The following is a 26753-nucleotide window of genomic DNA, read 5'->3' on the forward strand; positions in this document are numbered from 1 at the left end:
AATTACCGAGTTACTGAAATGGGAACAAATTTGGCACCTCTGATTGTTGTATTTTGCACGTGCACTGGGGGTGACCCACATGCATCGAGAGTATCCCATTTTGGGTAGAAGGGATGCTGCTGCCCTACAAAAATTACCCCAAGTCAATCGCCCAAGCGGCTGCTGAGATATGAGCCTCTCAAAATCACTACTTTTGCAAAACAGCTTGAACACCCTTGACTTTTCACGTGGCACGTGCCACGACGGTCACTGAGATGTATCAAAAGTAGTCAATTACGGGGTAGAAGGGATGGGGCTACCCAACAAAAAAGACCGCAGGCCAATCGGTCCAGCGGTTGCTGAGATATAAGCCTCTCAAAAGCGTTACAGGCCGGGCCGGGCCGGGCCGGGCCGGGCCGGGCCGCGCATTTACAAACTGTATACACGCCTTCGGAGCGCCAATCATATTGCACCAGCCGCTGGCGTGACGTCGGCCATGACGTCAGAGAAGGGGCGGAGCGAAGTTGGTTAGCCAGCTGTTTTTACAGCGCGGCGGGCGGCGCAGTGCGGCGAGCGCGCGATTTTGTTTGTAAACAATCGTTGCCAAGGCCGTATTGGTATAGATGGTTGCAGCGTGATTGATTTTGATTGTTTGATTGATGTGATGCGACGAGTATCATGGATGAGAATACTTACGATAGCATAATTGGTAAACACAGTTGCCTGCAAATTTTGAATGTCAATCAGACCAGTCGTCCACCAAGCGCCTGTGGCCAAGTGGCTATGGTCCTCGCATATCACCTAGAGGAGCCGAGTTCGAATCTCGGAACGGCGAGTTTCTCTCATGAGCTCCGACGTCTAATTGAACGGTTTTACGTAAGCCTATAAGTAATATAAAGCGAACCCCTCTTATTGACGAACGCGGTTGGCGGCTCACACGCATGTTGCAGGTCGGAGTGGGTGGTATGAAACGGCGCGACTCGACCGTCTCCGTGTTGTTTGCTAGGTGTGCACGCTGTCAGTGCACGGGTTTTGTGCATTTCGCCGAAAATCATTCTGGATTCTAATGAAATCGGACGTCTAAATAGGCCGACTCGGCGGCGCTCTGAACGGCAGACGGCTTAAAAGATCAACTTGAAACTTATACGCCCGTCTAGCGGCATCGATTTTGGCGAGGCACTTTTCGGATCTTCGGCATTTTGGAGCATAGTTAGAGATCCGAAAAGTGCCTCGCCAAAATCGATGCCGCTAGACGGGCGTATAAGTTTCAAGTTGATCTTTTAAGCCGTCTGCCGTTCAGAGCGCCGCCGAGTCGGCCTATTTAGACGTCCGATTTCATTAGAATCCAGAATGATTTTCGGCGAAATGCACAAAACCCGTGCACTGACAGCGTGCACACCTAGCAAACAACACGGAGACTGTCGAGACGCGTCGTTTCATACCACCCACTCTAACCGCGTTCGTCAATAAGAGGGGTTTGCTTTATATTACTTACAGGCTTATAGTCTTTCGGATGAACTATTTTCCCAAACAAGATCAGGGGTTTTAGCTAGTTGTAAATATTCAACACAACATTACAATTTCTCATCGAGTAGGTAAGCTCCACGATCCGCGAGTCTTCCACTCCGCCCCTGCACTTGACGTCACCTGCCAAGCGCCGCTACAGCCCTTCGCTCCGCCCATTGGCATGACGTCACGGCTCGGTCTCCGAAGACGTGTATACAGTTTGTAAATTTGCGCCGGGCCGGGCCGGGCCGCTCATACTGAGATTTTTCCGTTATTACGAGCGAGCGAGCGCAGCGAGCGAAGTGAGTCTTTTCAATATAACGGAGTGAGTCTTTTCAATTCAATATCGCTCGTTATTACGAGCGAGCGAGCGCAGCGAGCGAAGTGAGTCTTTTCAATATAACGGAAAAATCTCAGTATGAGCGGCCCGGCCCGGCCCGGCCCGGCCCGGCCTGTAACGCTTTTGAGAGGCTTATATCTCAGCAACCGATGGACCGATTGGCCTGCGGTCTTTTTTGTTGGGTAGCCCCATCCCTTCTACCCCGTAATTGACTACTTTCGATACATCTCAGTGACCGTCGTGGCACGTGCCACGTGAAAAGTCAAGGGTGTTCAAGCTATTTTGCAAAAGTAGTGATTTTGAGAGGCTCATATCTCAGCAGCCGCTTGGGCGATTGGCTTGCGGTAATTTTTGTAGAGTAGCAGCATCCCTTCTACCAAAAATAGGATACTCTAGATGCATGTGGGTCACCCCCAGTGCACGTGCAAAATACAACAATAAGAGGTGTCAAATTTGTTCCCATTTTAATAACTCGGTAATTACTGGGGCGATTTCGCTGAAACTTGGCATACAAGTAGGCACCCACCAGACAATGCATTCCCATGTATTGTGGTTAAGGTGCTACTGCACGTGCGCACGTGCAGGGGGCGCTTCCAGATCTCGAGAACGGCTGGGCCGATTGCGCTCAAATTTGGTACACGGTTGGGGACCAGTTAGTAGGGTGCCGTGCAAAAGTCAGTTTGGACCCCGTTTGCACGTGCGCACGTGCAGAATGCCGCTTCCAGATCTCAGGAACGGCTGGGCCGATTGCGTTCAAATTTGGTACACCGCTAGCGACCGGTTAGAAGGGTGCTTTGCGCAAGCCCGTTGGAAGTACCCTCTCACCCTTCCGCACGTGCAGGGCTCACTATCTCGCTCGCTCGTGCTTCGCCCAAAAGGCGTTTTACTGGTTTAGGTATTTTGTATTCATAAATCGTCACTAATATATTTAACGCTTATGAATATCAATCTGGTGAAACATTTCTTTTTAATTTTCCGATGTTAAGTTGAAGGGGTAGTTTTCAGTAGCATCCCTAAGTATTGTTTGGTTTTTCGTTTTTTTTTTCTCTCTCCAATTTTCTGACATTGACATCTTCTGACAATCGAAATTTACCCCTGATGGTCGCCCGGCGCCATGCAGACGGCACCACGCAGGCCAGGTGCCATCTGCGTGGCGCCGGGCGACCATCGGGGGTCAGACTTTGATTGTGAATACGGACACAAAAATATGACCTGCTACCCGTTACTCCTACCCCTACCCTTAACCCGTGATTGTGAATACGGCCACAGAGTGTTGCTGCAATATCGCACGCATCATGAAGCGATCAAATGACTGGTTTTCTCATTAGCATTGCTCATTATCAAAGTTTTATTACCAATTATATGGTGATAAAGTAATTACATTGATAGGATCTAAAAGTGCTGTAAAAATTGACAACTATCAATTTAGGCAATGAAATGAGCGGATGTAAATTAAAACCTTTTATCAAGGTCTCGAGAGCGATTGCATTACCACACAATCAAATTCCGCATATCAGGAAAAGCATCTCGCTGGCATTTACGTCTGCTGAATTCATAAACAACGATCAGGATCAAAATTTTCTGCCTATAACCTCTGGATATGTTGAAGGAGTTGTTGAACAGTATGGCTATGCAACATGCCATACTGTTCTCTACATTCTCTAGGTAGCTGCCATACATTCTCTAGGTAGCTCTAAAAATGCTTCTCCTGAAGCAGAGCGAGTTATTCCTCGCCGGCATATAGGGGAGGGTACATGCCGCCCCAAAAATTTGCAACATCTTTAGTGCCAGAGGAGCTTTAACCTGGAGATGAAAGTTGAAGCTTACATAACCAGGTATCATTAAAAGGTCTTACAACTAGAATATCTCAGATTTTTTCCTAAGGGCTATCTGAGGTCAGATCGATCACGTGACCTCACCAGCATAAAGTCAATGGGGAAAATGGAAGCTGTTATATGGCGCCGAAAATGATCTAAAACTACCTCGAGCTCATGAAACTGTGATTTCATGCACTCCTTGCAAAGTCCGGTGTTTCACTTTTTCAGCGTTTACCTTGCAAGACGTCATTTATGACGTCACTAGCGTCACATGAGTTTTACGCCAATAACTCCCGATCTAATTGAGCCAGCGAAGTCGGAAAAGCCACCAATGGACTTGGAAAGGTCTGCCAAATCGAATGCCTTGCGAAAACGCCTCCCTCTACCAGCTTCGTGACCTGAGTGGCTCTGACCTGACCTGGACCAGACGTCTACAGTCTACACATTAAGCTGACCTCAACCAAACAAAGGGTTATATTATCCGACTAGCCTGGCCATGAAGAACAGGATAGTGCCAAACCGCAGCTCTGTGACCATTTTTAGCGAAGTTCTTTTTTTAAGAAAACGATCCCATAGCTCAGTGCATTTGACCTGACCTCAGAGGTCATCGGTTGATCTGAGACCTTAAAATCGGATACCAGTCGCTACGTCACGTAACGGCGAACACTCTCCATTTTCTCGTGAGGCCCTAGCTTAATTAAAGGTGAAATGGCGAGCGGCGTACCCGCCCTGCACCGATCGAAGTGTATGTAGACAACCGATAGAATACGGCGAGGTTTAAGTGAAAATGATGGCTTGCAATTTTGCATTTACTGATTACATTATTTACTTGATTTAACTGCCTCATCTACCAAGCAATTCATGTCATAAATCCTACCGCGAATATGGAAAATGAACGGCTCCCATTGAAAACTTTTATGAGTGATCGAGCTAATCAGATGCCAATCAATGATAGATGAACAAAATTAGATGCATAGATCAACTGCTACCGGAAGCGCCACCCACCGCCTGACCCCTATCAGTGCCCTGGCGCAGGTGAGCCGGCGCCTGGTCGGTCGCCACTCTGACCACACTCACGTTTGTTGAAGGAGTACACGACGACGACGGGGTAGCCGCGACCCGTCCGCTGTCTGCCGCTGGGCCAGTTCATGGCGGCCACGGCCGGCCCTCACTGTCTGCCCACCGAGCGTCGACGGCCCACTGCACGGCGAGTGCCCGCCGCCCTCTGCAGCACCGGAGCGGTCGGCGGCGCCGGCGGCCGGGGGCGGGCCCGAAGGACGACGGCAGCGGCAGCGGCAGCGGCAGCGGCTCCTGTCTGTCCGGCGCGGCGCGCTGACCGAACGGCGGCGAATGGAGGCGCCCGTCGAACGGCGTGGTGTTTTTAAGACGGGTGCGAGATTATGGCACCTGCCGGCCGGCCGGCCGCCGGTCCGCGGAAGGAGGCCGGCGCGGCGGTCAAGTTCACGGCTGTCGAGCGGTCGGCGCGGCGCCGGCGCCGCCGGCTCTGATCCGGATGAGGCGGTGTGGGCCCGGCGCAGTCTGTGGTCGACCGCGACCGGTTAGCGGCCGCTGTTTGTCGCCCGCACTGCGCCCGGGTCGCCGGAATCACAGGTGTCACCCCGCCGACAACAACGCGCGGCGGGGGGGGGGGGGCGGCGGCGGTGCCACCTCTCCCGCTCTCCGAGCTGTGAGTGACCAGCAAACACCCCAAACATGTGTCGCGCCACGTGAGGTGCTCCTGTCCGCGGCAGGAAACAGATTTCTAAGCCCGGTGACTGACACCGTCTCTCGCCAAACTCCCGGCGGCTTACCCTGTCACCCCATCCATCAGCACGGCGTCAGCAGAAGCCGGTCCAGCCCCGCATCTCAGCAGCGCCTGGTCACCAGCAGGCTGCAGATGCTGACATTTTTGTCACGCGGCTGTCGCGCCGCCTCCCGTTAGGACCCGAGGCTGTTGCCCCCGGCCGCTCGTGGCCCGCATTCAGGTCCGTGACGTCCGGATCAGCCGGTTGTCATGGCGACGGCGGCGCGGCAGGTGATGACCGCGAGTGACCCGGAGCGGCGGAAAGTCCGCGGGCAGTGCGGCAGGTCTCCGGTCAGCCGGCGCTGACTCGGGTAAAAGTGGCCCGGCGTGTGCCTGCGTCAGGGGCCTCCCAGTGTCTCAAGCGCGCGACTTGTCCGAGACGCAAGATCGATCATGGGCCGGAAATGTGACGTGAAATGTTTCATTGTTGCAGAGTTTCATTTTACCGCATCTTTCGCTCATATATTACAATGTTGAAATGTCTAAGCCAACGGAACATGACTAATACCTATTCCAAACATTTGGTGAACAACGGACTCATGCATTCTGCATAAATCTGAGGGTTGGATCTGTGATCTCATCTCATCTCTCTTCATCTCATACTGTATTACGGACATCCGCAATATACTTGCGGCTATTACTGCCTTTCGTCACGTGATAAAACAAATGAACGTCAATCGGCAATGGGAGAGTAGGAACAAAATGACAACGATCAGACATACAACTGTCACACGCACGCACACACATAGGGTAAGGGCGGGTAAGAGTACGCGGGCGATAAGAGTACGCATCAGCTGTTTCGGTTGCTTAGCAACGCGGGTTTGTCGAGTTCATGAAGTGACATGAAGCCGCCAGTGCGTGCATGTCACCAACGGAACGTGGGCGTTGAGCGGCGACGCTGTTGAGTTTAAAGGTAGTGTGCCACCTTTGAAAGATTTCCCATTTTATTTTTCCTAGGATAAGAAGCTTCTGTTTTTACCTAATATCGCAAAAAAAATCAAAAATGGGCCTGGAATAGTGCCTTTTTCGCCTAAAAGTTTTTCGGTTTTTAGATATGTATAACAACTGTAGTGGGCTCACCTGCAAACAGGCGTCGGGCAACAATCGCGAATGCGGCGCACTTGTGACAATAAGCAAAGGTCATTATAGTGTTACGACCATACGACGTACGGGAATGAGTTATCAGCTGTCTAATCGTAGATAACACAATGTCGAGCCTTAAACTGTAAGCCCGTATTGGTATTGTTTCTTTTATTTGGCTGTCGAACATTATTTATGGTTTGAAATATGATTTTATGTAAAATAATTGATATGAAAAAGCCGTCTTATAAGTTATGACCCCATTTCACCACACGCAAGTGGCAGAAATGACAATGATCAGCTGACGCATTTTTCTTGGCCGAAGTCAGAGCGCGCGGCCCGACGCACCACGCGTATTTGGAAATTCCGACCTCGACGAGCATCAGAAGCCACCTAACAGGCGTGTTCGAAACCGCAGGAGATGATGATGAACGGGTTTATCGAAACTTGATTGGATGAGCATATCGGTAATAGCGATTTCAGTGTGTGCATTTATTGTTCATAGTGGTGTGAAATGTGGTTGGGGTACGACCGACAACCCGTCGGGGCGAATTTCGCACTGGGGTACTCAAAATTTGAAGAATTTAAGACGTTTCCATGAGTTTTGAAGGTATGGATAAGTTCTAAAAATCCGGTTCTCCTTATCTGGGCCATTAACTCCATACGGTCCAAGAAAGCTGGCACACTACCTTTAAGGCGATGAATATTATTTTCGAGCGTTATGATATTATTATGATATGGTACAATAATTTTGATACTTGGCAGTTGAGATAAGGAACATTTCCGTGATTGAGTGATGTATAGACAAATAGATATATATTGAGTAGGAAAAACATACAGCACATGGGTGGACGCGTTTCGTCAGAGACTTTTTCAACACCCGAATATCGACAAAACAATACGAACACACAAGAACAAAGCTAGCAAGCACAGTTTCATACCTGTTGATATATCGCGTGTACATATTATGAGAATGTGCCTAAATGCAAATACACTTCCAATACTGCGCGTCAGTTAAATGGCAAAGAAAGAGTGAATACATATATAAGACAATTCATGTTGACAGTATCTGTTTTTCTATTTAACATTTATTTTATAATCTCTTTTATTTGGAATGGCTGGAACAAAACAGGTACCAAAATATTATGGGGGACAATGTTCTGTGGGTACGATACGTCGATGACGTGCTGGTAGTAGTACCAAAAACGATCGATTTGAACGCCAAAGTCAACGAACTCAACGCAGTCGACCCGAAGATTCAGTTTACTGTGGAAACAGAAAAGGGAGGTTCCATTGCTTTCTTAGATACGGAAGTAGTCCGAAGCGATAGTCGTGCAAAATTCAAAGTATATCGTAAGCCTACAAACCGGGAAGATTATGTTCATTTCTTTTCCGGTCATAGTGATAGAGTGAAAAGTGGGGTGGTATTGGGCTTTTTCTTAAGGGCTTTTCGTATTTGTAGTGAGGAGTATCTTGCTGAAGAAATTGAGCACATCTTTTCCAGTTTCATGAAGCTTAAATATCCCAAAGGCTATCTCATTCGTCTCAAGAAAAAAGCGTTGAACATTCGAAACAGAGCAAAAGCTGAAGCGAAACGAAAGAACGACATAAGATATATTTCATTACCGAACTCAAAAGCAGCCGAAAACATCGCGAAAGAACTTGAAACGACAGGCGTCAAAGTCGCATTGACTTCTGGCAGAAAAATAGGAGAGATCACGCAAAAGAAAATAAGTAAGAATGTAGATCTTAGCGTTGTATATCAGGTACCCTGTGGGCATTGTGAAAAGTCATATATAGGTGAAACAGGTAGAGGCATGGACAAAAGATTAAAGGAACATAGGAGAGATGTAAGAAACGACATGGAACACAGTGCATTCGTGCTTCATGCTCACTCAACGAATCATTTACCGAATTGGGGAGGGGCGAAAGTGATAGCGAAGTGCAAAAGCAAGGGGAGTAGAAAGGCGACGGAAGCGGCATACATTGCAACGAACGAAACGATCAATACACGGGTTGGGTTTATAAAATGGGCAAAATCTGCGGCCGTATATATTGTACTCAGATTATAAAATAAATGTTAAATAGAAAAGCAGATACTGTCAACATGAATTGTCTTATATATGTATTCACTCTTTCTTTGCCATTTAACTGACGCGCAGTATTGGAAGTGTATTTGCATTTAGGCACATTCTCATAATATGTACACGCGATATATCAACAGGTATGAAACTGTGCTTGCTAGCTTTGTTCTTGTGTGTTCGTATTGTTTTGTCGATATTCGGGTGTTGAAAAAGTCTCTGACGAAACGCGTCCACCCATGTGCTGTATGTTTTTCCTACTCAATATATATCTATTTCCGTGATTGTTGTGGGAAACTTGTGAGGTTATCTGGGGAAATACTGTAGGGGAAGTTGGGGCAATGCCGAAGTTGGGGCAAAGCCGAAATTCGAGATATTTCGAAAACCGTAAGACATGGATGCCACCTGTCAGTGATGCTCTGAAGCTTAAGTGACTACACAGTGTAGAGGACGCCCTGGTCGACGCTGTCGAGTGGATCTCGAAGAAGATCGACTCAGGTCACCTAGCATCGATAACATCCCTCGATCTCAGTAAGGCATTTGACAGCGTCGACCACGGCGTCCTTCTCAATAAGATGGGGTGGTACGGCATCTCGTCTGATTGGTTTGCCAGCTACCTGAGCGATCGAAGACAGATGGTTCGCGGCGGCACCACTGTGCTGCCAGTGACGTGTGGCGTCCCCCAGGGATCGATTATCGGGCCGATTCTTTTTTGTCTCACGGTTAACGAAATGCGAAATTTTCTTCCCCATGGACGGCTCATCAGTTACGCTGATGACACCCAACTGCTCGACAGTTCTTCAAGGGACAAAGTCAGCATGAGTTTGCTCAAGATTCGCCTCGAGGAATCCCTCAAGTCCATAGAAATGTGGCTGAGAGTAAATTCCCTAAAAATGAACCCCTCAAAAACGGTATTTTCACTTTTAGGCACACGGCAAGCCGTCAAGGAAAGTTCCTCCTTTTTCTTCGAAATGTCTGGTCACAAATTTACCCCATCAAAAAACATCAAAGTATTAGGTGTCATCATTGACCAATCCCTCACATGGGAGAGCCACGTGTCACTGGTAGTTCGCCGGTGTACGGGTATTCTCGTCTCGCTGTATCGGTTTAGACGTCACTTCACTACTGAAGCGCTCCTGGCCATCATCCAAGCCCACGTATTCAGCCATATCTTGTACTGTTTGCCAGTTTGGGCTAGTGCATGCAGCAGCCAGTTGAAGCGCATACAAAAGCTGCTGCATTTCGCAGCCCGTGTGGTCACTGGCGCACGACGAGCCGAGCACATGTCTCCCGTGCTTAGGTCTATTGGCTGGGTGAACTTTGAGGATATGATTTCGGAGCGTGACTGTATTCGTGTATATCGTGCGCTTCATGATCCGGACACCCCGATTGCGATGCGCCGGTTATTTACTCCGAGACGTGATACAGCCTCCCGTGACACCCGCCTCGCCCGGTCTGAGCAGTTTGACCTGCCTAGAGTGAGACTCGCCGCCACCCAACGTACTTTCTCGTACCGCGCCGCTACCTCTTGGAATTCACTGCCAAATATTGTGTTGCAGAGCTCGTCGATCGGGCAGTTCAAAAGCCGTCTGAGGATGATGCATAGAAGTGGTCAAAATTAATCAAATGAAAGTTCTGATTAGGTAGGAGTCTATATGTGTCATCATTGTTTTAATGTCTTTATAGTTTTAAGTTCTCTTAACCTTTGTATGACTCGAACTTCTGAAAAAGCTGTGTTCGCACGGAAGAAGTTTGTGAAAATATACAATACAATACAATACAATACAATTATCGCATGTTTGTTACGAGTCGTCATTCGGAATACTTCGGCTGTGAGGGCGCCAAGAGCGTTTTCAAGGTACGCGTTCCTTGTACTACATGCGCCTTTGAAGCTGCATTTCTTACTCATTATGCTACCGTTTGTCTGGCCAATTCGGTCAAGTAATCTTCAGCATGTCTTTGCATAAGTGTGCTGCCTATTTGAAATTTATACTGCACGTTGAAAAGTTATGGGCCTGCAAATGAAAGTATGGCTGGCTGGGGTAATGCCGAAAACGTGCAATTACGCACGTTAAAGCACGCTACGTGGACTTTACTGCTGTAGAATAGCAACGCGAATTTTTAGTCACACAAATTACACTTTCAACCGACACAACGGCCTGTTACCTATAAGGAATTATTTACCTGGCATTTTCTTATTATATCACACAATTATAACTTCCAGTGTGCACCAAGCGTCCTCAAGCTCTTAAAACGCGTGTCAGCTTTGATAACTTCTGGATAAAGTTTGAGATAAAGTGGCGAAACATCAATGTCGGCATTCCCCGTAGATCATTTCTCCCATTTTCGGCTTTCCCCGCAGTCCGGGGCAACGCCGAAAAAATCACTTCTTTGATATTTTTAGTTTGTGCGCTTAACGGTATGCGAATTCATCAAATGCGCCTGGTATGTTTGAAAGGCAAAAGACTGGCCTCTCGAATGACGCCAACAAGAATAGCTTATGTTGTCTACCTTGCGTGCTACGGGCGTCAGAAAAAAAGTATTCGGCGTTCCCCCAACTTCCCCTACAGTGCAATATTCTGTTTGCGAAGTTTTGCACAACGTTTCGGGGTTGTTTTGTGCGCGAATTGCATGTACGGTAAGAGGACGCACTGTTCAGGAGGGTAAGAGTACGCAGAATTATACATTAAATCGAATATACAGAAATATAGAATTATTAATCTATCGCTCAATGACGATTGTTTTGTAGGTATATCATCAATGGAGCACTGTGATGCAGATGCGTACCCGAAATTCTTCGAAATACGAGTTATTCTCCTTTTTGATTGTGCATTTTTTTTTAAGAAACACATGACATGATTATTTCCTGATTTATAGACATGAAAGATTTATTTTATGTTTTTCTTTTTGGATACTGTTAGAATTAACTTAAATGCCTTCTCAGTTTGAAGTTAAGCATTTGGACAGTGCAAGCTGCATAGGTGTGTGTTCATATGCTTGCGTACTCCACCCGCCTGGCGTGCGTACTCTTACACACCCCATATGGTAAGAGTCAGAAGTGAATAGTCAGAAGGGTCCTAGCGGTCAGACACAGACACTAGCGGTTATTCCCAGGAGGCCCCAGGTAGTAAGAAGGACCCTAGCTGTCAGGCTGGTCAGAGGGTCCTGGTTGTCCTGACGTTATTTTTAGGATTCCCGTGAATTGCGTTCGCCTCCGGACTCCGACGTGATTTTGGCCTACGGTGGCCTTCGGCCCGTGGGGGCCCTGATTCCATCCGGGAGGACCTGAAACCCCTGGGTGGGGGGGGGGGAGGCGCACCCCGTCCGCCACCCTTAGGTACGTCCCTGAATGAGTGTCTAAGCCAACTAAAGGTGTTGAATTGAATGTTGATCTATGGCTCAATGTAGGGTAATGTACATACATGTAGGAACATGTAGGGTAAGATGCCAATTAGCGACCAGTTCCCTATTTGCGACCTACCTCCCTACAAAAAAGCTGGTAAGAAAAATCGGGGAAAAGCAATGGCAAAAAGGCTGCCATGCTTTGGTTATCAAACTCTGTCAAACTGGTTGTCAGTGCTTCTGATGGGACGTTTTAGATGAGTTTAAACCTCGCCAGACCTATGCATTGCCTAAAAGGGGGTATCCCCCTCGCCGTTTCGCCCCTGATGGAGCTAGAGCGTCGCAGAAAAGACAAGCGTGTGCGCCGCTACGAGACGCAGAGATTGGTACCCTATTTTAAGGGTTCATGTCAACCGGTGACCTTTAAGTTCGGGTCAAGTGGCCCAACGCACGGGTTTGGTTTTTGATAAACAACTTCGAAAAAAACGGCCGCAGCGCCGCGATTTGGCATCATCGTGTTTGCCTCGCTCAGATGCGTCGAATGATATACGTTTTGTTCGGGTAAGGTCAACTTAATCCTCGCCGGCACAGGGGGGGGGGGGTTGATGCAACCTCCCTAAGGTTTTTCGCGAATAACTCCCGTAAAAAGCGGCCGATCGCGACGAATCTTTCAGTACCATCGCATTGATCAATTTTACACCTACCCTGAAAATTTCATGACCCTGACCCCAATGACCTTTGACCTGTGACCTCTTTTCCGTGACCATGTTTGGCCGAAATTGCGATTGGGCGTATGTCGGCTCGCATTAACCGCGCGTTTGCAAGCTTTTTCGTGGTTTCAAACGTTCAAACATGTGATTTGATGTTGCTCCCATGCATTAGGGTGGGTGTCAAGGTCACCTGAAGGTCAGGTCAGGTCACTGACCTTTGATGACCTCGGTTCACTTTTTCGAGTTTTGCATGTTTCTAGGCTAGTTTTTGGAGCGCTGAATTCAAATTTAGCAACCATTTGAACATTTACGAAGTAGTTTTGGTGCTATCGTAACATGTTACGAAGCTGTCAGAGCCGGATGACAGGTACTACGAATACCCGTCACGACCCCTACCCGTTGACCTGACCTGACCTGACCTGACCTGACCCAACCTGGTCGAAACGCTTAACGACATCATCTGTGAACAAAACTTACATGATATCCCGCGCACCCACGGGGGGGCGGATATCCGCTCACCCTGAGGTTTTTCGCGAATAGCGGGAAAACCGCGGCGCGTAGCGCCGCGAAATTTAGTATGAATATAACCACATCAATTTTACACATGGTGTGCAAGTTTGAACCTCCTACCTTTTAAGGTCAGGTCACCAGGTCACTTTGAATGACCCAACCTCAAGTCACTTTTTTGCAACTTTGTCACCGTGCCAGAGCTACAGTAGATGTCAGAGGCCTTTGAAAGTCGCAGGATATTATAAGGTCATTAGTAGCTACAATTTGTTTATCCCGGAATTTTGATACCGGTGACCTAAGGTCAGGTCAATTTCGCGACCTCCCCATTATAAGTCAATGGGGGAAAAATCAACTCCCTGTTTTTACCACTAAAACGGGTCGGATTGGCCCCATATACCATACATGACTTCATATACGATCAACCTTCACTACCTTGAAGTCTGTTTTGCTGTTGGGCAGCTGTGAGGTCATATGACGTCATCAAAGGTCACCAAAGGTTTTTGGCCAATAACTCCGTACAGGAACAAGATACAGACGCGTGGATGGTCTCATTGTGTTCAGCTCGTCAAGACGCATCGAATGATATACATGATGACCTCGAGGTCACGTGACCTGAGGTCAACCTTTGACCTTGACCTTTCGAGGTCAACATATATATTATTCGATGCGGATTGACGAGAGGATCACGATGATGCCCTTAGTTTGTTCCTATCTTGACTAATTCGAAAGTTATTCGAGAAAAACTCTCTCCATATCTAGCGCCGCCATTTTGACTTTTTCGACCCCTGTGACGTCATCTTTGACCTGACCTGAAAATGACCTTAGTAAAAATTGTAGATCTTGGCCGTGCGTATCCGATGCCGTTTACCGCTTGTCGCTATCTTGCTTCGTTCTCGAGATCTCAGGGGGGGGCGGTCATCCGCCCCCCCCCCCCCGTCGGTGCGAAGTTGGCGCAGACCCCCGTCGGTGCGCGGGATATTCGTGATCAGCACCCCGGAAAACCCCTTAGCAGCCACGCTTTACGACTTTCTAACAGGTCCCGATATTCCCGATTTTTGGGTCATTGACCTGGTTTGGAAGATCAACCGATGACCTAGGACCTTAAAATTGGGTATCATTGGCTTCCTCTCGTGACGGGCAACACGCTCGTTTTTTTCCGCGAAGCTCTAGCTCCATCAGGGGCCAAACGCAAGGGGGGGGGTCGTACCCCCCCCCCCCTGTGCCGTCGAAGGGGGGGGGGTCACCAAAGGTCAATGACCTGACCTGACCTTCAGGTGACCTTGACACCCATCCTAATGCATGGGAGCAACATCAAATCACATGTTTGAACGTTTGAAAACACAAAAAGCTTGCAAACGCGCGGCTAATGCGAGCCGACATACGCCGAATCGCGATTTCGGCCAAACATGGTCACGGAAAAGAGGTCACAGGTCAAAGGTCATTGGGGTCAGGTTCATGAAATCTTCAGGGTAGGTGTAAAATTGATTAATGCGAGGGTACTGAAAGTTCTGTCGCGATTGGCCGCTTTTTACGTGAGTTATTCGCGAAAAAACTTAGGGGGGTGCATCAACCCCCCTGTGCCGGCGAGGGTTAATGTTGAAGGGTGCATGCAAGCGTACTGCAATAGTTTTTATGGGTGCTACCTGTTTATTTTTGCCAAACATAGTTTGCGTCACTTACGCCATGGGTGCGTCAGGTGACAAAGTATGATTTAGTTGACGCGGGGGTAATGCGGCACAGCGTAGCGGGAACAAGAACTGCTTTACCCAGAACGTAACTGCTTTGCCCAGAACGTAACTGCTTTGCCCCAGTTACGCTGTAACAAAGCATATCATAAAATCACCTATATGTCACGGTCACGTAGGAGGAAAGGGGAGGGGCATGGGCCGGGCAATTTCACTGCAGTCACGCAGCCAGGGACAGTCAGGGATCAACACTTACTAACCGCCATGAGTTTTTTTTTTTTGAACCGTGACTGCAGTTGACATGTGGATAATTCCAAATGCTGCCTATCATATGGCTAGCGCAAACTTGATTTATGGCTTACAGTCACGAACAACAATTTTTAGATGCGTACCGCAATGCTAAAGCTACAGCAGAGGCTTGTTTTCACCCAAATGCTTGTTATGATTATTATTTGATGTGGTGCGCTTTGCCCCTCGGAAAAGGCACCCCATGTCCCGGTACCGGGGCAAAACGCCACTTTGACTTCAATCACTCCCCCCCCCCCCTTTGACACGTTACCAATGAGTGAGTCATGAATTTTGTCCATGGGATATTGAAGACAAATGTTCAGTAGTTTACATAAGCGCTAAGCCGCCTTTCGTTGTCCCCTAATTTATTCCCTATCACGAGCCAGACGCTAAGGGGTGCGCCTTGCCCCGGTCTACCCTACCGTTCACCTGTGGTTTTGATTCGATATGAGATAGTTGAAACATTACCACAGGGAGAAGCTGACACATCAGTTCACAGTTCACACTAACGCAATGCATTGACGCAATCCCTCCGGACACTCGGTATCTGTCAGGACGGCTGCCGATCCTGCCATCTCCTATCTGAGTCGGCGGCGGCCGCCCAGTGTGCGCTATCTCCAGCGCAGGCTTCAGCAGCAGCGTCAGCAGCGGCGTCCGCGCCTCTGCTGATCCGCCGGCGCGGCGCCGGGCAGTCCGCGCCCGTAATCACCCACTGTCTGATAGGCGGGCGCAGCGGCGGGCCGCAGTCAAAACACGGCCGAGCTGTCTCCGCCGGCCGGACCTCCGGGCCGGAGCGCCTCCGGACCGGACCGGACCGTAACGGGCCGGCGAGCTGGCCCAGCTCGGCGCCGAGCTCGCAGCCGGGCCGGAAGCTACCAGCGCGGTCAGTGTGTGCCGGCAGTGGGCCGCCGCGTTCCTGGTGAACCGTGGACGTGCCTGGCCGGCGCACCGTGTTTTAACTCTGGCCAAAAACTGGCCAGGACGCGAAATATCGACTATTTTTAAACGTTTTCATTTGGCCACTATCGTGTTCAAAAATGATCAGAGCATCTTTAACGACGGAAACTTGTATTCTCTTTACTTTTGAAAACGTTGAAAATGTACAACAAAGTCAGACAATTCTCGAAAGCCAAACTTCGGCGAACAAACGCAGAAACAGTCGCCTTGCTTCACGTCAACATCTTCGAGCTTTGGATTGACAAAACTATATAATTTGGGTACCAAACGACAGCGCGAGCTTTTGGCTTTGTAATGAGTCTAAATTTATATAATTATGATGCATATAAGTGTTACATTTATTGATTTCCGTCAGCCCTTACATTGGCACACTTTTTTGAAATATGTCAATGTTCTAATAGAGCTACAAAAAATTGTACGCTAGTGTACAGTCTCGGACTACCACCACACTGTGGGTCAAGGAGTTGTCTATATGCCCTCAAAATTTCAGCTGCGCCTGAGTGCGCCGGTGTTGGGGGTCCGGTGAACACTTTTTTGAACGAGTCACGTCTGCTCCTGCTGAGCCATGGGACGGTCGCTAGCGTGCGTCAAGGGAAAATGCTAGTACTCCTCGTTCATTATCTCGTCTGTTGTGACGAGTTGGTGTCCCATAGAAGGTCGCCGACCTGTGTGCGACCTGCCGTACCCTGGGGCGTAATCAGCTGACGGCACGACCCCCTACGACACGTGCCAGCTGCATTTTCATGTGTCGCGAGAAGAAAACAAAGGGTCTCCGGAACCAGAGACCGGACAATGTCGATGAATGACATTTGTTCATTCAAACACTGCTAGCATTCATACGAAATAAACATTTCTTAAATATCAACAGCGTTACCGGTGTAATTGATGAAATATAGTACCTATAGGTCTATAACAGGAACCTTCCACCCCATGGCTATTGCAGTAAATTCATAGATGGGCTCTGGAGCTAACTATATGGTCGCTACACATGCTTCCTTGATAGTTTATAAACATATTTAGTGCCTGATGAAGCGCAATTAAATATTCATTGTGCCCAGTTTAAGATGGGACTTTGAGCTGAAAGGTGACTATGAGACCTGACACAGACCGCTGATCACGATGATCGGCTTTTGGTCGTCCATTACCTTTTTGCGTTCGGTAGGGTTACCATCGGCCGCTTCATTCAATATTACTACGTTCGATTTTTGCAGCAGTAAGCGTCAATATGTATGACAATGAAGTGCTTTTACATGCACGTTGCATGTTACATAACGCACCATACAATAGGAATTGGTAAGAAGTTTTGGGATACATTCTACCATTTCACGTCATGCATGACGGATCCAGTGAAGGGCATAGCTGGGTATTTGCCCTCCCCATAGCTGAATAGTGTGGGCAAGACTATCCTTTTGCCGCTCCCAAAGCTTTTGGTGATGAGAAATATAATACAGCGTCGATGCCTATCTGGACGAAAAGCAGGTCTTTTTGTCACAATCATTTTGAGGGATGGAGCTGACCGCTCGCTGCTCATTGTTTAGGTCGGTATGCTGATAACAGATGGAACTCCCTGAACTGCACACATGCAGATTGCAGACGTGGTGAAGCGTTGTAAAAGCACCGGCGCGGCGGTGAGTCGAGGTCACCGAATGGGTCGGAAACTTTTGCCCTCTCCAAACGGATTAGCTGGATCCGCCCCTGACGTCATGTGCCGTAAAACATACAGGACTCTGGACTTACTAAAGTGGAGACAGGGTTAACATCAAGTTGATATCAAAACATACGTTTGAAAATGTTTTTGAAATAAATATAAAGATTGTAGGTCCTATATGAATAAGTCCTATATAAGGACATTCAAGGTCATCTGAGGTCATCAACGCTAACTAACAAGGTCATGTCCTCAACCTTGGCTTGCCTCGTCGATGAGCCTTGCTCAGACTTACGATGACTTTTACAGATACGATTACAAATTTACGATACCTAAATGCTCGTGCATTCATAGCTAGAATATGACACAAAATTTGTATATTTTTCGTGACACTTGTGACGTCATAAACAAGTACATAAGCGATTTGGTCCGACACATTTTGCACCTTAAATGATCGTTAGTCTCCAACGTTTCGTTTGAGCCTAAAAACACGTCTGTATCTCATATAGTTTCTTAGTTACGAGCCCTGGCCAGTTTTGATCCTGAGTTAAAACATAGTGCGGCGGTCACGGCGCCCGGCCTGACCCAGACCCTGGTAACGGACGGCCGGCCGGCGCCGGGGGCGCACTCGCTCTCATACCGCGCCGGGTTTCCCTGTCGATGGAGGAATCCGGAGCGGAGCGGCGGGGTCGAGCGGAGGGGCGCTGCCCTGGTTCACAGCGGGGCGACGAGTCGCAGAGAGTGTCTAGGTGGCAGTCCGAACACAGACAAACTTTGAATGGACTTGGAATTAATTATATACATGCGTGGCTAGGAAGTGGAACATGGAACCGAGCTCAGCTGAGCGATTGCCGGCGACTAGAGCGGAATGGATACGACCAAATTACCATGACTGGTGCACAACTGCGCATCCTTTGCAGAGGTTATATTATTGTACAATGCACATCTGCCAAACCGGAACTGACCAAATGGCACCAGCACCTGTCCCGCGGTAAGGTCAGATCGTGGTGGTGGATTTTCGAGTCTGACCTTGACGACGGTCGTCCCGGCCATATCACTGCAGCAGACTGGCGTGGAACCACGAAAAATCGGCCCTCTCAGAGAAATCAGCCGCCGCGTCAGAAACGACAATATGTTTTTCGATGCTATGTGCCATTAGGGCTGCAAAAATCAGGTGCTCAGTAAAAACGAACTGAAGCGCAGTTTTAGATTCACACTACTCTGCAATACATAGCTGGAGTTCGCTGACCGCCGTTATCAGTCGCTGCGTGTGTGACGTGTGACGTGACGTGAAGGCAGTCCGTGACGTGACGGTACGCCACTCGGAACATACCGGAATGACGCCGTATCCATCATCCAGGGAGTGCACTGGCGTGACACAATGTCAGAAGGACGGACCATAACGAATGTAAATAGCCAAGGCATGCAGCCAGGGGAGAAGACGTTCACCCAACAACCATGTGCCCAATATTGGGATGAGCCACCTCCCAGAATCAGGAGACTGATGATTCGGAAAAGCCGGAGGCCGTCTGTCGTTAATGCATTCTGGCGGTCGAATCGGCGACATGGATCCCACACCAGCACATAATTTCAGCTCTCATGTCGATTCCGACCGGCACGCCGGGCTGGGCGGCTAAATTCCAGCCGTTCACCCATTACCGCTCGGCCCGTGCAGTGGCACGCCCCCCCCCCCCCTATAGAGGTCATTCCGCACATCCCGCGCGCCGAGTCCGCCTGGTAACAGGGCGGCGGGGACCACGCCCGCGGCCCGCGGCCGGTGCGTGCTCACTGCTCCCGCTCTCAGCGCCCTTGAACACAGCCCGGCCGGCCGCCGCCGCCGCAGCCCGCGATCACAGCCGGGCACGCTGCCTCTAATGGCGTCACACGCATGGGAAGGACAGCAGCCTGAGATCGGCTGAAAGGATGGTCGCGGAGGAATACACGGGTCGTGAGGTGTGGCTGTGTGTCTTCGATGCTGTTAAACGCGCGCCGTGGTGTTTGTTAGATCAAAACATATCAAAACGAGCGTAAAAACACTTCGTCGCTTGTCTTACTGGAAACGCTGAGTCACGGCGGACAAACGGCAAACAACGTTCCAGAGGTTACAATGATGAAGTTCTAACAGCAACATGTCAGGCGCGATCAAATCAGGTCATCAAGGTCATCAAAGATCATTTTACCGACATGTCGACAAATAAACTCATAGCTCGCAAATCAATGAAGGGAAAAGCACTCCGACTCCAAATTCTTTTGCTATCCCGTTAATTTATATGAAGATGTGTGGAGGATATCGTAAGTAAGCGTTATCCCTGGGCCAAGGGTCGGCCCTTAGATGAAAATTACTGTATTTAAACATTAAAAATTCAATATGAAAATTTTAATTCAAGTCAAAGACATAATCTTACCGAAAAAAGAGAAAAATTGTTGGATATAGACATCATTCAATCAATACCGCTGCAGGACGAAAATCACTGAGGACGATTTCATAGCTTCACTCGCAATTCATTGCCGAAAACTAATTACCCTAGGATATGCTAACGGTGCTTAGACTGAGGTCCTGCCCCGAACAGCCTTGTTCAGCGATGAGGCACCAGTCTCGTCCCACTGAGTAGGTATATTTGTGTTTGTGGCGCATTACATGTAAGCCAGCAGTCCGCACAGTCGTCAGTAGATCGTCTCGCGGTGCGTCTGCACTCATATTTACGTGCAGCCCGTTATCATCCGCCTCACGTCGTGTGTCCGTCTGGCAACACCCACGAAGTACTCCGTCATCGGCGTATGTCTGTCAACGTCAGTCAATTCGTCTGTCATTATAGTGTCTGGTGCTGTCTCCATTAGTCACTTCATCCGTCCTCAGCTTCAGCTATATTCTGTCAGTCTGCCGTCACGATCTGCCTTTACTGTCGTCTGACCCTGCCTCTCTCTGTCAAATAGTTCGTCCTCAGCGTCAGTCGATCTGTCAAAGCTCGCCGACCGTTAAGCTGTCATTATAAAGTGTATATCTGCCCTTGTCTCTGTTTGTCAAATGATCTGTCCAATTCGTCTGTCAGTCTGTCAAAGCTCGCCGACTGATCTGTCAGCACCTCTGCCTGTCGCCATGTTTGCCTATGGTGGGCCCGTGCTGTCCCCTTGTCCTTATCCCCGCCAGCGCTGTCCTCTCCTCTGTGTCGTATGTCCGTGTCCGCTGGCCGGTCTGTCCTCGTCCTCCCGGCACTCCGCCCGTCCCCCGCCCGGCACTCCGCCCGTCAGTCCACCCGCCCGCGAGTCCTCCCGGCACTCCGCTCGGCACTCCGCCCGTCAGTCCGCCCGTCAGTCCGCCCGGCACACCGCCCGCCCGCACGGTCGTCGGTCAGTGCTGACTGCTGCTGACCGTCAGTCCTCTCGGCACTCCGCCCGTCAGTCCACCCGTCAGTCCGCCCGTCCGCACGGTCAGTGCTGACTGCTGAGTGCTGACCGTCAGTCCGTCCGTCAGTCCGCCCGGCACTCCGCCCGTCAGTCCACCCGCCAGTCCGCCCGCCCGCTCGGCACTCCGCCCGTCCGCCGCCCGGCACTCCGCCCGTCCGCACGGTCAGTGCTGACTGCTGCTGACCGTCATAGTCCGCCCGCCCGTCCGCCCGGCACTCCGCCCGTCCGCTCGGCACTCCGCCCGTCCGCACGGTCAGTGCTGACTGCTGCTGACCGTCAGTCCGCCCGGCACTCCGCCCGTCCGCGGCCGCTCCGCCCGTAAGGGTGTGCGTGCGTGCCCCGCCGTATAAACAGAGCCGGCCCTGTTGACGCCGAACAGTACCCCGTTCACCGGGCGGCGTGCTCCGACAGCCGTGCAAAAATCTTCCGCCAGCCCGCTCCAGCAGCTCCGCCGAGGTCGTCTCAAGCAGCTCAGCTCGCGGCAGGTCGACCGAGCGGCGTCCGTGTACGCGCTACAAGGACAAACCGGCTTATCGGCCGTCATCAGTGGGATGTCCTGGACCTGTCGACCCCAGCGATCACTTCGCGCTACAACTCTTTGGCCACTACCTCGATGAAATGTTTTGTGGACAACGCAATATGATAAATTGATAATGGCTACTTCTCGGCGTGTCTCACTACCTCTCTGATTGTCGCCATTAGCTCCCATACAAAACTGGGAGATTCTTTTTTAGAGAACTTTGCTCTGCACTGGAAGCCAGGGATACCAGAGTCTAATATGCTCAATTTTCTCATGCATGCGCAAGCGGATACCTGTTATACATATACGTACCAAAGAAGCATGTTTCATGTTTGAAATGCTCCGTCATGTCCGCTATATTCTCGACATAGACATGATACATGATACTGCATGTATTGCAATCACTCCGCTGGTTTTAATAAGTGAATCGCTCGTTTTTCCCGCACAGAGCTGACTAGAGGATTACGGAAATGGCGTTTTGCAGTTTCGTCATGACCACCAGCGTCCGAGCAAGGTCAGCCTCCGTAAACTCCGTATATTATCTCCATACATTCCTGATGTTGTGCCAACTGGGTAGCGCGTTATATAATATCAAAAATCAGCTCAGGCGCCAGTATTTATCGCCATTCTGCAGGTAGGAAAATAAATAAGAAAAAAAAGTGCTAAAGGCTTATATCAAAAGCAACTCATTCCAGCATTCAAGCATGAGACATTCAAAACATTTGATATTTCCTGACTTCTCAGTCTTTCATAACTCTCGATATCTAAACATGCAGCCTTTGAACATCTACATTATGCATGTATTACTATATAGGTACACATATGCGCACATGCTTCACTGAGGAGCCTTTGGAAAGCGAAATAGGAGTATAAGATTTTGTTTGATTTGTCATACACCACGCTATATACATACTGCTCAAAGAAAATACGAGCATGGACAAAACTAATACCTACTCGTAAGCGGTAGCAAAGTGCAGCCAAGGATTTTTGCTTGATAGGAAAAAAGTGTCTTTATCACGTCTCCAACAAATGATCCTATAGATTGCCGCCTGCCTACTGTTCAGCCCCGTAATCCGATTATAGACCGGTCACCGGACTGAACCATATGAAACACTGCGAACTGAGTGGACCTCTCGGGACCTGTCGCGGGCTCTGACGTCAATCTGCTGCCACGATGGAAGCACCGGTCGACCGCAGTCAGTCGGCAGGGCGCCCACCCCTCAGAGGGGTACTGGTCGGGGGACCAGTCTCTGCAGTCACCGGTCAGTCAAGGAGTCCCGAGTCCGGCTACCCAGAGACGGGGCCAGGCAGGGGCCAGGGAGTCGCGATTGGCCGGGGATAGAGATAGACGTAGACAGGGAGCCCCGCCACTAGCCAAGGACGGGGCCAGGAAGGGATTCGCGCCGCGCCAGGGCCGCTGACGAGCCCTGCAGGTTCCCGGCGGCATCCATCACGGCCCTGCACCCCTGAGGAGCGGATCTGCTGGGCTCGTCCGAGGGGCAGCGCCGGGTAGGGCCTCGTAGGATTACGGTCAGGCGCCCGGCCAAGGACTGTGCCGGGTTTCCGTCAGGCGTCTGTAGACAGTGGATCGGTGATTAATCATGCCGGTATTGCGCAGAGAGTACGGTAGTGAGAGGGGAGGAGTGGGCTCAGCTGTCCGACAGTCCCACCAAACACCCTGGACCGGCCGGTAACCCACAGAGACCCTCCAGCCGTCTAGGGCAGGTACTGCGCGTCAGGCCAGGGTTGCGTCAGCCGACTGGTATGAGCCCGGGCGAGAGACGCCTAATTGCAGGGATGAGTTCGGATAGACGAAAACACCACTTATTTGAAAGTGAGAACTGGTAGGTAAGACCTGCGGGGCTCGTGGCTAAGATGCGAAGCTGTATGGGGTTACGGGGTAAGCTGTTGTCCCGGAATACCCGTTTGATAGATAGACATTGGAGCATCGATTTGCATTGTCTTGTTTGACGGTGACCAACTGCGGCCATGTCATACATGACAGCTGCTTCAGTCCCGCAAAAGCTTTGGCTGATGAAATAGTCCCGCAACTCAGCATCCATCAGCGAATACGCTTGTCCGGAATAATGAGCTAGCCCGGCCTCCTCCTCCTCCTCCTCCGAAATCCTGTCGGAATTTCCAGAAGGTGGGTGGCCCCAAGGACGGCCGTTCGGTCACGCACCTGTTCACGGTCCGGCCGTGGAGCCGTTCCCGCGCTCCCTGGCAGAGGGAAGGGCTGCGATCGGCCGTATTTATGGACGTGGCCGAGGTCGGTGTCGGCCTCCGCAGGCGGCTGCACGGGGGCCCTGTCATTGGCCAGACTCCACGGCTCGGCGCCTCTCTGCTGTCCGTCCACCGTGCATGCATGAGACAACACAGCACAGGACACGTGCTGACTCGTACACCGACACCCGACGGAGGCCCGGCCCGACAGTGGCATAGGTAACGAAAGCAGATGCCACGAAGGTAGAAGGTCAATGGAACTGGCTGACCCGATCGTCAGGCGGCAGCAGCCCGAAGTTCTAGGTCACGGCTATAGGTCGACTATTGTGTATTCTCTGAGCCGTCATGAATGACGCGTTCTCGTCACAGGTGTCAGGTCACCCAAGTTCAAGAGTAAGGTCAGGGGAAAAATGGGTAGCGGTCCGCTTACCACCGGTGGTCAGCTCGTCACGCCACTGTTAGCGACACATGCAAGCTGAGCCTCTCGGTCACATAATACACACGCCACGAAATAGTCGTCCGTGACAGCTGACAGACTTAGCGAGGAAGAGGAACTGGTCACAAAGGGTGATTGAGGCGCCCATAAATCTCCCCGCTGGGGGCTGGGCAGGGGCGAGGTCACCGTTCCTTGGGCGCGCCAGCCCGTCCCACACGTCCATCCGCTGATGATGTCACGAGGTGCGGTGTTGTGAGGAACGGCCGGCCTCCGCAGCATGCACAAATGCTGGCACGTCACATCCTCGCCTCCGGTACCGAGTGTCAACACTACGGTCTAACGGTGGCCGCTTCGCCTATAGCAGCGCCGAGCTCTGGCCGCGAACAGTTACTCGATTGTGCCACTGACATGCCGCTGAGCTCATGGCGTGCAATTTTGGCATGTCATTCGCTCTGGGTGCGCGTCATGACAGCCGCGGCACGGCAACGTGTTGTTCCGTGTTTTCTCTTCGAATGTTCCAAGCACAATGCCACACTTCAGATGACCGCTACGGAGGGCGGCTGATTCGCGACGATTCATTGAGGCATTGACAGCCAGCTAATAATGATTGTCCAAGCCGTGATTATCCCAGTTCCGTGGTGTACGAGTGCGACGTGTAATAGACAGACACACAGACGGACAGAAAATCTTGAATCTAGCAGCGATCTGGATTTTACAATGACCACGTACAATGACTACGGGCGCTGAAATACCTTTATGATGCAGTACTTACTAAGGACTAGGCATGCCAAGATTGCTGCAATATGTTCGATAAAACGCACTTTTTGTGTTGTCTCGCTCGGCTGTGTCTCCTATTTAGTGCTAAGGGCGCACCTGGTAAGAGTAGTCCGACTGGTACGTCTTTAATTACGGTAGAGGCCTGTGTCTAACAGGCCGACTGCCTCAAGGTGGTACTTGAGGCGTTAACGACAGACACCGACACTTGGACTCTGGGATGGTACGGAGAGATTGACCTTCACCGCCAGCCACCCGACACGCGACCCGACACCTAGCCCACCGCTCCGGCCTCCGGACAGGCAGACAGACAGACAGACAGACGGGCAGACAGACGGACAGACAGACAGACGGGCGGACAGAGACAGACAGACAGACAGACATCAGACAACACAGACAACACAGGCAGACAGACAGACAGACAGACAGACAGACAGACAGACAGACAACACAGACAGACAGACAGACAGACAGACAGACAGACAGACAGACAGACAGACAGACAGACAGACAACACAGACGCACAACACAGACGGACAGACAGACGGACGGAACGATGGACACTGGACAGGCAGAGGCAACAAGTTGGTGATAAAATAGGAATAAATATGTTAAGCTTTTAATTTAGGTAAAAGTTTGATATTTTCATATGCAATTAAAAGTAAAACACTTAACTAGCTAAATTATAATTTGTGAGTGCAAAAGAGTGCTGCACCGGCACCGCATAGCACGATATTTATAAACAGAGTAGGTATCGAGTGCAACACAGTTACGTAAGTTCGTAACCGTTTGCGGGCCTACGATGGTCGGGGAGCAGTCAGCAGACAAGATTGATGTTAGGTAATTACTGTGCTTAAATGCCCAGAGCACAAGAGAACCACCCGTGCCAGCGTCATGCAATGCAGCTGAGCCGAATTCGTCTATCTTGCACTCGGTCCTCGGAAGGCCGATGCATGGGCCTCATAGTGCTGTAACCTGCTTTCTTTTCAGTCCCCGGACTCTTCGAGGATTGGGTCACATGGCAACAGCAAACTACACCAGGTCCTTATAAGCTGCAGGTCGGTCCAGCCCCCGCGGTCTGCGCAGAGTAGAGCTCCCCGGGTGGGTGGTGGACGGCGGACTGGCGACTGTGGACTGATGACGGCGGACTGGCGACTGTGGACTGATGACGGTGGACGGGCGACTGCGGACTGGTGCCGGCGGACTGGCGACTGTGGACTGGCGATGGCGGACTGCCGACTGTGGACTGGTGATGGCGGGCTGGCGACTGTGGACTGATGACGGTGGACGGGCGACTGTGGACTGATGACGGCGGACTGGCGACTGTGCAGACTGGTGACGGCGGACTGGCGACTGTGGACTGGTTATGGCGGACTGGCGACTGCCAGTCTCTGAAGACTCTGAGTACTGCGGACGACAGACTGGCTGTTCACCAATGACCAGTCCACAGTCCGCAGTACTCTGAAGACTCGGAGTACTGCGGACGCAGACTGGTTGTTCACCGACGACCAGTCGGCCGAGCACCGCACACTGTTCCGGATGCTGTGAGCAAGGTTATAGCTCTGCTTTTCCACTAGTCACCGGTCCATGTGGGGTCACGTGATTCTCTCTCATCTCTTCAATGGGTGTGGGGTGGCATTGTTCGATAGCG

The 26753-nt window shown here is 50.4% G+C and overlaps 1 protein-coding gene across 2 annotated transcripts in view; it reads right to left on the minus strand.

Moving 5' to 3' along the window:
• Window positions 1-26753, minus strand: part of LOC122374737 (major facilitator superfamily domain-containing protein 6-like) — a 56638-nt gene that overhangs the window by 22169 nt on the left and 7716 nt on the right. Inside the window, exon 1 of one of the 2 annotated variants that reach the window (XM_043353671.1) lies at window positions 4720-4826. The exons of the other annotated variant lie outside the window; for it this stretch is intronic. Within the exon in view, the coding sequence (XP_043209606.1) occupies window positions 4720-4792 (73 nt within the window). The 5' untranslated portion in view covers window positions 4793-4826. Of the gene's footprint in view, window positions 1-4719; window positions 4827-26753 lie in introns of those variants that run through there. 2 annotated transcript variants of the gene reach the window in all.

Source organism: Amphibalanus amphitrite, unplaced genomic scaffold, assembly GCF_019059575.1.
Source record: "Amphibalanus amphitrite isolate SeventyFive unplaced genomic scaffold, NRLGWU_Aamphi_draft 000040F_arrow, whole genome shotgun sequence".
Classification (NCBI taxonomy): Eukaryota; Metazoa; Arthropoda; class Thecostraca; order Balanomorpha; family Balanidae; genus Amphibalanus; species Amphibalanus amphitrite.